The following is a 13,703-nucleotide window of genomic DNA, read 5'->3' as shown; positions in this document are numbered from 1 at the left end:
AAGATGTGCGGTTTTGTCACACAACACAATGCCACAGATGTCTCAATATTTGAGGGAGTGTGCAATTGACATGCTGACTGCAGGAATGTCCACCAGAGCTGTTGTGGTAGAATTGAATGTTTCTCTACCATAAGACGCCTCCAACATTTTTTAAAGGAATTTGTCAGTACGTCCAACCGGACTCACAATCGCATACCACGCATAATTACGACCAGCCCGGCTTCTTCACCTGTGGGATCGTTTGAGACCAGCCACCCTGACAGCTGATGAAACTTTGGGTTTGCACAACCAAAGAATTTCTGCACTAACTGTCAGAAACCGTCTCAGGGAAGCTCATCTGCTTGCTCATCGTCTTTACCAGAGTCTTGACCTGACTGCAGTTCGGCGTCGAAACCGACTTCAGTGGAAAAATGCTCACCTTCGATGGCCTCTGGCACGCTGGAGAAGTGTGCTCTTCCTAGATGAATCCTGGTTTCAACTGTACCGGGCAGATGGCAGAAAGCGTGTATAGCGTCGTGAGTGGTTTGCTGATGTCAATGTTGTGAACAGAGTGCCCCTCTGTGGCGGTAAGGTTATGGTATGGGCAGGCATAAACTATGGACAATGAACACAATTGCATTTTTTTAATGGCAATTTGAATGCACAGAGATTCCGTGATGAGATACTGAGGCCCATTGTTGTGACATTTATCTGCAACTATCAGCTCATGTTTCAACCTTATAATGCATAGCCCATTGTCACAAGGATCTGTACACAATTGCTGGAAGCTGAAAATGTTCCAGATCTTCCGTGGCCTGCATACTCACCAGGCATGTTTGGGATGCTCTGGATCAACGTGCACAACAGCAAGTTCCAGTTTCCGCCAATGTACAGCAATTTCGCACAGCCATTGTGGAGGAGTGGGAAAACATTCCAAAGGACACAATCAACAGCCTGATCAACTCTGCAAAGGAGATGTACCAAGCTGCATGAGGCTAATGGTGGTCGCACCAGATACTGACTGGTTTTCTGAGCCACACCCCTACGTTTTTCTAAGGTATCTATGACCACCAGATCCATATGTGTATTCCCAGTCATGTGAAATCCATAGAATAGAGCCTAATTTATTTGACTGATTTCCTTATATGAACTGTAACTCAGTAAAATCATTGAACTTGTTGCATGTTTTGTTTATATTTGTGACTCCCCTCCTCGATGCGTTCTTATGTAGCAAAAAAAAAGTTGACAAGAGCTAGAAATTGGTATATCATAAACTGCAGTTTAGGAAAAATGGGAAAGTAATTGTGTTTTGAGAAAATTGCCCCTTGAATGTTTTGGTACACCTACTGGAGAGCTCCTCTTTGTCTACACCCTTTCAGCGTCGTTCTTATCTTCTTGATACTACCCATCCCGTATCCGGGATCGTGAATACAGCCTCAGGCTCATTACCATAACGCAACGTTAACGATTTCTGAAAATTGCAAATGAAATGAAACTAATATGCCTGCTCTCAAGCTTAGCCTTTTCTTAACAACACTGTCATCTCAGATTTTCAAAATATGCTTTTGAACCATAGCAAATCAAGCATTTGTGTAAGAGTATTGCAAGCTAGCTTAGCATTTTGCGTAGCATTTAGCACGCAACATTTTCACAAAAACCAGATAACCAAATAAATAAAATCATTTACCTTTGAAGAACTTCAGATGTTTTCAATGAGGAGACTCTCAGTTACATAGCAAATGCTCAGTTTTTCCTGAAAGAATCTTTGTGTAGGAGAAATCGCTCCGTTTTGTACATCACAGTTGGCTACCAAAACGAACCGAAAATTCAGTCACCAAAACGTCAAACTTTTTCCAAATTAACTCCATAATATCGACCGAAACATGGCAAACGTTGTTTAGAATCAATCCTCAAGGTGTTTTTTCACATATCTCTTCATTGATATGCCGTTCGTGGAAGCCTGCTTTCGTCTCAGAATCCCATGGAAAAATACCAGCAGCTGAAAATGACGCACCAATTTCGACGGAGGACACCGGGCGGACACCTGGCAAATGTAGTCTCTTATGGTCAATCTTCCAATGATATGCCTACAAATACGTCACAATGCTGCAGACACCTTGGGGAAACGATAGATAGGGCAGGCTCATTCCTGTCGCATTCACAGCCATATAAGGAGACAATGAAAAACAGAGCCTCAAAAATCCTGCTCATGTCCTGGTTGCAGTTTCATCTTGGTTTTGCCTGTAGCTCCTGTTCTGGGGCACTCACAGACAATATCTTTGCAGTTCTGGAAACTTCAGAGTGTTTTCTTTCCAAAGCTATCAATTATATGTATAGTCGAGCATCTTTTTGTGACAAAATATCTTGTTTAAAACGGGAACGTTTTTCATCCAAAAATGAAATACTGCCCCCAGAGTTTCAAGAGGTTATCTTGTTAAACATTAGCCCCATCCATCTCTTTAAAGATTCGCATGTGAGGCCTTGTGCTAATCAGATTGTAGAGTGTAGTAAACAACCAAAACATTCCAAGACTAAACGTGGTAAAAGTAGTAGCCTATAATAAGGAAATACTCCAGGTGAAAATACACCCAGATCTAGTCCTTGGCTTATATCCTAGTCTGACTTTGGTGCAGGTCATGTTTTCTTCACATTACCGTCTCTGGTAAACACACACTGCAGTGCATTTGGAAAGTATTCAGACCCCTTTCCTTTTTCCATATTTTGTTACATTACAGCCTTTTTCTAAAATGTATTAAATATTTTGTTTTACCTCATCAATCTATGCACAGTACTCCATAATGACAAAGCAAAAACTGGATTTTAGAAGGTATTACATGGAAGACCAATAATTGTCCGTAATCACCGCCAGGCACACCTGGCTAACTTGATGGGTCATGTAAACATCTGAGACATGCAGCAAGCTAGTTTAACAATTAACCATAATCCCAACCCATAAGGTCACGTTATCTAGTGAGCCAGCCAGCTTTAGCTAGCTAACAGTATGCTTTAACTTGAAGTATTTTGTTTAGACATGTAGCTAGATAAGCAATGAACCATAATCCCAACCTATAGAGTATAGCAATACAGACCGATTATTATAGCTAGCAAAAGCTAACCAACTAGACTCAATGTTAGTTTGCTAACCAACATTAGGCTATAACTAGCAATGCTAATGGCTCTGAGATATGAATAATATTACTACACAGATCATACATGTAATGTTAGCTAGAGAGCGAGTCAGCTAACGTTAGCTAGCTATCTAACAGTACGCTTTAACTTGCAAAGAAAATGACTTTCTGACAAAATTAGAAACTTATACAATTTGAACTCTTCATGGAAGACTGCAAACCCTTTCATTAAATAAGACGCACTGTCTAATTTCTGTTTTGTTTGTACAGATTGCTAGGCCCATAGTGTCAAGTCACTAGGCTTCCATTAAAGAAAAGGCTTCCATTAAAGAAAACCCTCTGTGTTCTGTTAGACAAGTAACTCTTTATCCACATTATAGCAGGGGGTTTAAAGCCAAAACGCATATGTTTTCCAGCACCAGACTATGATCGATAATGTCAAAAGCTGCACTGAAGTCTAACAAGACAGCCCCCACTATCATTTTATCTTCAATTTCTCTCAGCCAATCATCAGTCATTTGTGTAAGTGCTGTGTTTGTTGAGTGTCCTTCCCTATAAGATGCAGACATTTTGTTCTCAATTTGTTTACTGTGAAATAGCATTGTATCTGGTCAAACACTATTTTGTCGAGAAGCGAACTAAGGGTTGGTAACAGGCTGATTGGTCAGCTATTTGAGCCAGTAAAAGAGGGGGCTTAACTATTCTTGGTTAGCGGAATGACTTTAGCTTCCCTCCAGGCCTGAGGGCAATCATTTAATCCTCGTAAAAATTCCATGTCTAAGGTCAGTTAGGATCACAACTTTATTTTAAGAATGTGAAATAATAGATAGAGAGAATAGTAGAGAGAATTATATATTTAAGCTTTTATTTCATCACATTCCCAGTGGGTCAGAAGTTTACATACACTATATTAGTATTTTGTAGCATTGCCTTTAAATTGTTTAACTTGGGTCAAATGTTAAAGGTAGTCTTCCACAAGTTTCCCACAATAAGTTGGGTGAATTTCGACCCATTCCTCCTGACAGAGCTGGTGTAACTGAGTCAGGTTTGTAGGCCCTCTTGCTCGCACACACTTTTTCAGTTCTGCCCACACATTTTCTATACAATTGAGGTCAGGGCCATGTGATGGTCACTCCAATACCAATACCTTGACTTTGTTGTCCTTAAGCCATTTTGCCACAACTTTGGAAGTATGCTTGGGGTCATTGTCCATTTGGACGACCCATTTGCAGCCAAGCTTGAAATTCCTGACTGATGTCTTGAGATGTTGCTTCAATATATCCACATAATTTTCATCCTTCATGATGCCATCTATTTTGTGAAGTGCACCAGTCTTTCCTACAGCAAAGCACCCCCACAACATGATCCTGCCACCCCCGTGCTTCACGGCTGGGACGGCATTCTTCGGCTTGCAAGCTTCCCCCTCCCCAATAAATTTGTGGAGTGGTTGAAAACAAGTTTTAATGATTCCAACCTAAGTGTATGTAAACTTCCGACTTCAACAAGATTTAACGTTTCTTCAAATGCAGTCGATGAAACCGGCTCTCATGAGGACCGCCACAGGAAAGGAAGACCCAGAGTTACTTCTGGTGCGGAGGATAAGTTCATTAGCTCATTAACTGCACTGCAGATTGCAGCCCAAATAAATGCTTCACAGAGTTCAAGTAACAGACACATCTCAACATCAACTGTTCAGAATGGACTGCGTGAATCAGGCCTTCACGGTTGATTTGCTGTGAAGAAACACCAATAATAAAAGAGACTTGCTTGGGCCAAGAAACACAATTAATGGACATTAGCCTGGGGAAATGTGTCCTTTGGTCTGACAAGTCCAAATTTGAGATTTTTGGTTCCAACCACTGTGTCTTTGTGAGACACATGGTAGGTGAACGGATGATCTCTGCATGTGTGGTTCCCACCGTGAAGCATAGAGGAGGAGGTGTGAGGTTTGTCCTGGTGCTTTGCTGGTTACACTGTCTGTGTTTTATTTAGAATTCATGACACACTTAACCAGCATGGCTTCCACAGCATTCTGCAGTGATACACCATCCCATCTGGTTTTCACTTAGTGGGACTATCATTTGTTTTTTCAAAAAGACAATGACCCAAAACACACTTCAAGGCTGTGTAAGGGCTATTTGACCAAGAAGTAGAGGGATGGAGTGCGGCATCAGATGACCTGGCCTCCACAATCCCATGACCTCAACTCAATTGAGATAGTTTGGAAAGAGTTGTACCACAGAGTAAAGGAAAAGCAGCCAACTGTGCTCAGACTATGTGGAAACTCCTTCAAGACTGTTGGAAATGTATTCCAGGTGAAACTGGTTGAAAGAATGCCAAGAGTGTGCAAAGCTGTCATCAAGGAAAAGAGTGGTTACTTTGAAGAATCTATAATCTAACATTTATTTTGATTTGTTTAACACTTTTTTGGTTACTACATGATTCCATATGCGTTATTTCATAGTTTCGATGTTTTCACAACTTCTACAATGTAGAAAACAGTACAAATAAAGAAAAAACCCTGATGTGTCCCTGAACAAAGCGGAGGTCAAAATCAAAAGTAACAGTCAATATCTGGTGTCTAGTATGGCTGGTGGCATTGTCATGCAAGGATGAGCCTGCAGGAAGGGTATCACATGAGAGAGGAGGATGTCTTCCTTGTAACACACATCGTTGAGATTGCCTGCAATGACAACAAGCTCAGTCCGATGATGCTGTGACACACCGCCCCAGACCACGATGGACTCACCTACCGTCTGTAAGCTGTTAGAGTCTTAATGATCGTTCCACAGGTGCATGTTCATTAATTGTTTATGGTTCATTGAAAAAGCATGGGAAACCCTTTTCAATGAAGATCTGTGAAGATATTTGGATTCTTACAAATTATCTTTGAAAGACAGGGACGTTTCCTTTTTTGCCCGAGTTTATATTTTGCCGTTTTGTCTTTTATTTAATTGTTGACACCATATTTATATTGGAGAAGGCGAATAGCGACACATTTTAAATTGATCATGTTGTGATATGTAAGTTGTTTTGTTGGTTGTGAGCAAACTTTAACAATATGGAATATATTTGTTGTCTTAAAGGGAAGGTGTTACAGGCTTTGTTTTTTCCATTTATATTTTGAGGTTTGATGTTAGTACATAAGCATTTGGTGCTCAACAACTGCTGTCAACTCATTAGTCAGTATGTGTTACACTAGTGCTGGCTTGTCCATCTCGTTAGTCCGAAGGGGTTTCACCTGTGCTGGCCCAAGATATATTTAAGGGTGGCTGGCCCTGTGCTCCAATTATCTAAAGAGACATGGAACATCTTTAGTTGGCTATCCCTTTTAATTTAATTTTTTGTTTGTTATCTGATCTTTCCTATTTTCACCACTTTCTGGTTTGCTTCCTGTCTTTAATTTATTTTTATTGTTTTATTTTGTTTGAGTCTCGGGTAGATTTAGCGGGTGGGTGTCTTTGGTGTCTCATGGTGGGTGTCTTTTAGGTCCCAGTTGTTGTTTCTAGTCAACTTTCAGAGGACACCCCCATGAGTGTCTTTCAGAACCCCTCTTAAAACCCCACCTGTTTCCGTTGTTGTTAATGACTCTTTGTTAGTTCCCTCTTCTGTTTGAGCAACATTTTTGGGTTCCTTGCTGGGGAATGTAACAATACCATTTAGGATTAACTAGTTGTTACGGATCCCTTTTTGGCCCGACAGTCTAGGGGGGGGGGGGGGTAACATAACTCATGCAAATTATAATAGTGACAAAGCAAAAGTGTGAACGAAATAACCAGGACAACTGAAATCTACCGTCAAACTCAAGGTTTATTTGAAAACACACGGTAATGGGGGGGGGGGGGGGGCAGGAAAAGGGGCTGAGCTGGACCCAAGGAAAGAAACAATAAGTATTCAAAACCCCCCTAAGCTAGACTAGCCTACTTTAACAACAGCTAACTAACTAACCAAAAATACAGTGGGTGGTCCACCCAGTTCTAACTAGTGTATTTAACAAAGTCTACCTACGGGTAGTGTATGCCCATGGGTGACTTGTCTTGGTTCCCCCTTTTCCCACCAGCAATCAAACACCATAACCAAAACAATACTCACAGGTGATGACAAAGTGCTATGGAGGTGCTCAAACAAGAGAGGTTAATACACAACGAGAGAGCGAAACACAGAAACCTACAGACATGGCATTTACAGAGAGATTGAGCTCTAGAGCAAACAACTGACAGGGTTATTAAACTAAGGGAAAGGAACTGTGATAGGGTAGGAAAACAGGAGGAGGTGTGTCTTCTGATTGATGATTGATTGTTGACTGATTGGGGAGTGATGATTTTCACCTGTGGGGGGAGAAGGAGAGAAAAGAAACACACACACAGAATACTTGTATCCGTAACACTAGTTGTTATCCACTGCTAGCTAATAATAAATATAATATCCAGTGTTTAATTATTAACATTAAATTAGCTACTACAGATTAAGAAATTAGCGAGCTAGTTATGAACATTTTTGCTAATAATAGGTTGTAAATTAGTCTTAAAATCGAAACCTCTAGTGTGTTGACAGAGGATGCTAGCAGCTAACTTACCAGCCACCAAGCTAGAGACAGTACCCGAGTTCAAAAGTTAGTTAACTAACTAGCTAGCGTACTAATCCAAAAAAGCAATCTAAAGCAATTGCATTGGACATTCTGTCATGTCGATGTTAGCTAGCTAGCTGGTAGCTAATGTTTGCTAGCTGGCGAAGTTATCTAGTCAGCAAACGTGATCTACTTAGCTATCTAACTACATCATAACAAAGATCGTCTTGCGCTAAATCATCTAGCAGAATTTCTTTATTCAAAAATACGTTTTAGGTGTTACCTAATGTTAGCTAGCAAGCTAACATTTCCTAGCAAGCTATGTAGGACAGAGGTGCTAGCAAATATTAACTCGCTAGCTAGCTACTTAGCTAGCTGAGCAGCGTGCTTAATCATCCAGCATAAATTCTGTATCCATTCTTCACAACACTATAAGGGTACAAGGCGAGACCCAGTTGCAATCACGGGAGGCAGATGGTTTGAGTCTGATATTTATTATAATCCAAGGGGAATGCAAGAGAATGGTCATGGACAGACAAAATTAGGTCAGAGTCCAGAAGGTACAGAGTGGCAGGCAGAATGGTCAGGCAGACGGGTTCAGAGTCCAGACAGGCAAGGGTCACAACCGGGAGGACTAGCAAAACAGATAGAAGGAAAAAGCATGCTGATTGACTTGACAAACTGGCAACAGACAAGCAGGGAACACAGAAATAAGTACCCAGGGACTAATGAGAAACACAGGTGACAGTTGGATGTGGGTGGAGACAGTCACAAAGATAGGTGAAACAGATCAGGGCGTGACAGACACACTGTCACATGATGTCAATGTCAACACAAAATTCTGGGCATATTCCAGGTCGTCTTCACTTCAAACAAGTTTCATAGATGGGCAGATCTCACAAAGTAGGGGGAATTTCTCAGAAGCCAACACCAATAATACGGCTTAAGATATTCAGATGAGGCCTTCCTAGAATAAATAAGTGTACCAATGCATCATCAAGGTTTCAAAAGTCGGCAAGACACGTCATGGGAACTGTTTCTGTTCTTGGGACAGAGGAACAATGCATCACACCCAAAAGTGATAAAATAACTATTGTTTAACTGTGCAACAATTTAAAACAATGTTGCACAATGATACATAAAGGTTCAATAGTATACACATTTGTAAGTGCATGTATAAATGGTGCATAGCTGGACATAAATAGTGGCTCACTATTTGGAAAGCACTGACTGGCTATCGCACCATTTTGACCAGTTTGTTATAACCCATTTATTAAAGGTTTATAATGCATTTACAAATTATTAAATAACCATCAATAACGTAATTACAAACCCTTTATAAACCCTTTACAAATGGTATCTTGTTGTAAAGTTTTACCAACACTTTCTTAACTGGTTTGATTATTAAACACATATATGCACCAAAACATATTACAAATTAAATGTAGTATTAAATATGATATGGAAAAACATACACAATAATATATGAAGAAATCAATAACTTTATTGAAATAATTTAATAATAATACATCTTGTTTTGCAAACCTGAAAACAATGTGCATCAAACTTTGGAATCACAAAATATGATAAGAATAAGGCAAATAATAACAATAATTTACTTTTACAACTTCAATTGCTTCTGTACATACTAGGCCTATAGCATAATACACAAGGCATATAGCCTCATACCTTCCACTAGGCCTAAAGCCTAATATATGAAGAGTCAGAATGGGAACAAATTAAAAGCATGCATGGGAGGTGAAATGACCAGTGACAATCTGAGCTATTTGGGTGAAGACTAGGATTCCCTTTACTAGTGCCTATGTCCACAATGAGTAACACTCACTGGAGCACCATAACCTAAAACAATTTTGGTTCCCTACGATGCATAACTGCTTTCCCTTGCATTATGGTGCAACATAAACAAACCACGTCATATTCTCCTTTCTATATTTTAATCTAGGCTGTGAGGGTGTGATTGTCCCTCAGCCCTGTCTGCAGACTCAGCAGCATGTTGTCCAGTCTCATGCAGCCCTGTCTGCAGACTCAGCAGCATGTTGTCCAGTCTCATGCAGCCCTGTCTGCAGACTCAGCAGCATGTTGTCCAGTCTCTCCAGTCCTGTCTGCACTCAGCAGCATGTTGTCCAGTCTCTCCAGCCCTGTCTGCAGCCTCAGCAGCATGTTGTCCAGTCTCATGCAGCCCTGTCTGCAGACTCAGCAGCATGTTGTCCAGTCTCTCCATCCCTGTCTGCACTCAGCAGCATGTTGTCCAGTCTCTCCAGCCCTGTCTGCAGACTCAGCAGCATGTTGTCCAGTCTCTCCAGCCCTGTCTGCAGACTCAGCAGCATGTTGTCCAGTCTCTCCAGCCCTGTCTGCACTCAGCAGCATGTTGTCCAGTCTCTCCAGCCCTGTCTGCAGACTCAGCAGCATGCTGTCCAGTCTCATGCAGCCCTGTCTGCAGACTCAGCAGCATGTTGTCCAGTCTCTCCAGCCCTGTCTGCAGACTCAGCAGCATGTAGTCCAGTCTCTCCAGCCCTGTCTGCAGTCTCAGCAGCATGTTGTCCAGTCTCTCCAGCCGTCTGCAGCCTCAGCAGCATGTTGTCCAGTCTCTCCAGTCCCGTCTGCAGACTCAGCAGCATATAGTCCAGTCTCTCCAGCCCTGTCTGCAGTCTCAGCAGCATGTTGTCCAGTCTCTCCAGCCCTGTCTGCAGCCTCAGCAGCATGTTGTCCAGTCTCTCCATCCCTGTCTGCAGCCTCAGCAGCATGTTGTCCAGTCTCTCCAGCTGTCTGCAGCCTCAGCAGCATGTTGTCCAGTCTCTCCAGCCCCGTCTGCAGACTCAGCAGCATGTTGTCCAGTCTCTCCAGCCCGGTCTGCAGACTCAGCAGCATGTTGTCCAGTCTCTGCAGCCCTGTCTGCAGCCTCAGCAGCATGTTGTCCAGTCTCTCGAGCCGTCTGCAGCCTCAGCAGCATGTTGTCCAGTCTCTCCAGCCCCGTCTGCAGACTCAGCAGCATGTTGTCCAGTCTCTCCAGCCCTGTCTGCAGACTCAGCAGCATGTTGTCCAGTCTCTCCAGCCCTGTCTGCAGTCTCAGCAGCATGTTGTCCAGTCTCTCCAGCCCTGTCTGCAGACTCAGCAGCATGTTGTCCAGTCTCTCCAGCCCTGTCTGTCCTTGGCAGTACAGGAACAGCTTCTATTGTGGCGGCAGGTAGCCTAGTGGTTAGAGTTGGGACAGTAACCAAAAGATTGCTTGATCGAATCCCTGAGCTGACAAGGTAAACATCTGCTGTTCTGCCCCTGAACAAGGCAGTTAATCCATTGTTCCTAAGAATTTGTTCTTAACTGACTTGCCTTGTTAAATAAACAAATATTGACTGCCTGGTGCACAGGTGACATATCTACAGTGTAGTCCCCAAGAAGGTCTGAGAGCGGACAGTCCACCAGTGTCAGAGAGGAGAGAGAAATAATTGCATACAGTGTGTGTACATGTAGCCTAATAGTACATAACAAAAATACAACATTGACAGTTGTAAACTAAACCAGGATGATTTAGTTACAATGCTGACTACCAGCCCGAGCTTTCAAAAGTCATAACTATTGGCTAGCTACCTAGCTATCATCATACGGGTTAGGGTTAGGCTTAGGCGCCATTCATTATTGCAATCAACAGCCAACAGGCTTATGATTTTTAGGAATCATATCACAGATAACGACACAATTAGATATCTAGCTCAATATTTATTTATATATCTAACTGATGACACCAGGCAGGCTAAAACTCCATCCCACACAAAACATGGTGAAATTTCAGGCAGTCTTTTCAAACAGCTCTTACACTCAAATTACATGATCATCATTTTCACAATTTCACTGTATTATCCCAATCTCATAGTGTGGTAATATACAGTTGAAGTCGGAAGTTTGCATACACCTTAGCCAAATACATTCAAACTCTGTCTTTCACAATTCCTGACATTTAATCCCAGTAACAATTCCCTGTTTTAGGACAGTTAGGATCACCACTTTTTTATGAATGTGAAATGGCAGAATAATAGTAGAGAGGATGATTTATTTTAGCTTTTATTTCTTCCATCACATTCCCAGTGGGTCAGATGTTTACATACACTCAATTAGTATATGTCTTTAAATTGTTTAACTTGGGTCAAACTTTTCGGATTGCCTTCCACAAGCTTCCCACAATAATTTGGGTGGATTTTGGCCCATTCCTCCTGACAGAGCTGGTGTAACTGAGTCAGGTTTGTAGGCCTCCTTGCTCACACACGCTTTTTAAGTTCTGCCCACAAATTTTCTATAGGATTGAGTTCAGGGCTTTGTGATGGCCACTCCAATACCTTGACTTTGTTGTCCTTAAGCCAATTTGCCACAACTTTGGAAGTATGCTTGGGGTCACTGTCCATTTAGAAGACCCATTTGCGACCAAGCTTTAACTTCCTGACTGATGTCTTGAGCTGTTTCTTCAATATATCCACATAATCTTCCTCCCTTGTGATGCCATCTATTTTGTGAATAGCACCAGTCCCTCCTGCAGCAAAGCACCCCCACCGCATGATGCTGCCACCCCCGTGCTTCACGGTTGAGATGGTGTGGTTCAGCTTGCAAGCATCCCCCTTTTCCCCCCCAAACATAACAATGGTCATTATGGCCAAACAGTTCTATTTTTGTTTCATCAGACCAGAGGACATTTCTCCAAAAAGTACGATCTTTGTCCCCATGTGCAAACTGTAGTCTGGCTTTTTTATGGAGGTTTTGCTGAGCAGCCTTTCAGGTTATGTCAATATAGAACCCACCCATTTTGCCAAAACAATAGTTTGTTAACAAGAAATGTGTGGAGTGGTTGAAAAATTAGTTATCATGACTCCAACCTAAGTGAATGTAAACTCCCGACTTCATTTGTATATGAAACACAGGAAATCTAGTTTTTGATTGCCTTCGGCCTTTAACTGTCTGATCTATCATCTGTTTACACCTGATACACACATCTCCCGAGTGCGCTCCCGAGTGGTGCAGTGCTCTAAGGCACTGCATTTCAGTGCTAGAGGTATTATTACAGACCTTGGTTCAATTCCAGGCTGTATTACAACCGGCCATGATTGGGAGTCCCATAGGACGGCGCACAATTGGCCCAGTGTCGTCCGGGTTAGGGTATGGCCGGGCTAGGCCGTCATTGTAAATAAGAATTTATTCTTAACTGACTGCCTAGTTAAGTAAAGGTTCAATCAAATAAATAAAAATCTAACTCTGTCTTGTCTCTCCCCCTCACCCCTGCATCCCCGCTGCAGTCCCAACCTGACATGGAGGGACATGCAGCACTTGTCCGTGCTGACCTCCAAGAGAAACCAGCTACATGACGAGGTGCACCAGTGGCGGAGGAACGGCGTGGGCCTAGAATTCAACCACTTGTTTGGTTACGGTGTGTTGGACGCTGGCGGCATGGTCAAGATGGCCAAGGAGTGGAAGACTGTCCCCGAGCGTTTTCACTGCGTGGCTGGATCATTGCAGGATGTCCAGTAAGTGACCGGGCACTGTACAGACAATACATTACCGACCTGGCTGAAAATAGAAGTAGTACATTTACATTTACATTTAAGTAGTACTAAGTAGTACTAAGATGTACAGTCGTCGCCAAAAGTTTAGAGAATGACACACATTAATTTTCACAAGGTCTGCTGCCTCAGTGTCTTTAGATGAGTGTCAAAGGCTTTTATTGACATTTACATGAAGTTGATGCAAAGAGAAAATATTTGCAGTGTTGACCCTTCTTTTTCAAGACCTCTACAATCTGCCCTGGTATGCTGTCAATTAACTTCTGGGCCACATCCTGACTGATGGCAGCCCATTATTGCATAATCAATGCTTGGAGTTTGTCAGAATTTGTGGGGTTTTGTTTTTCCACCCACCTCTTGTGGATTGACCACAATATCTCAATGGGATTAAGGTCTGGGGAGTTTCCTGTCCATGGACCCAAAATATCGATGTTTTGTTCCCCGAGCCACTTAGTTATCACAGTTACC

The 13,703-nt window shown here is 42.2% G+C and overlaps 1 protein-coding gene across 1 annotated transcript in view; it reads left to right on the top strand.

Annotated features, from left to right (window-relative positions):
• LOC135512328 (neuroendocrine convertase 2-like) overlaps positions 1 to 13,703 on the top strand; it is a 78,047-nt gene that overhangs the window by 56,923 nt on the left and 7,421 nt on the right. Inside the window, exon 11 of the mRNA XM_064934249.1 lies at positions 12,972 to 13,199. Within this exon, the coding sequence (XP_064790321.1) occupies positions 12,972 to 13,199 (228 nt within the window). The remainder of the gene's footprint in view (positions 1 to 12,971; positions 13,200 to 13,703) is intronic.

The sequence above is a fragment of the Oncorhynchus masou genome, chromosome 24 (genome assembly GCF_036934945.1).
Source record: "Oncorhynchus masou masou isolate Uvic2021 chromosome 24, UVic_Omas_1.1, whole genome shotgun sequence".
Classification (NCBI taxonomy): Eukaryota; Metazoa; Chordata; class Actinopteri; order Salmoniformes; family Salmonidae; genus Oncorhynchus; species Oncorhynchus masou.
The sequence above is the reverse complement of the archived record's forward strand: the minus strand, read 5'-3'. Positions and strand labels throughout refer to the sequence as shown.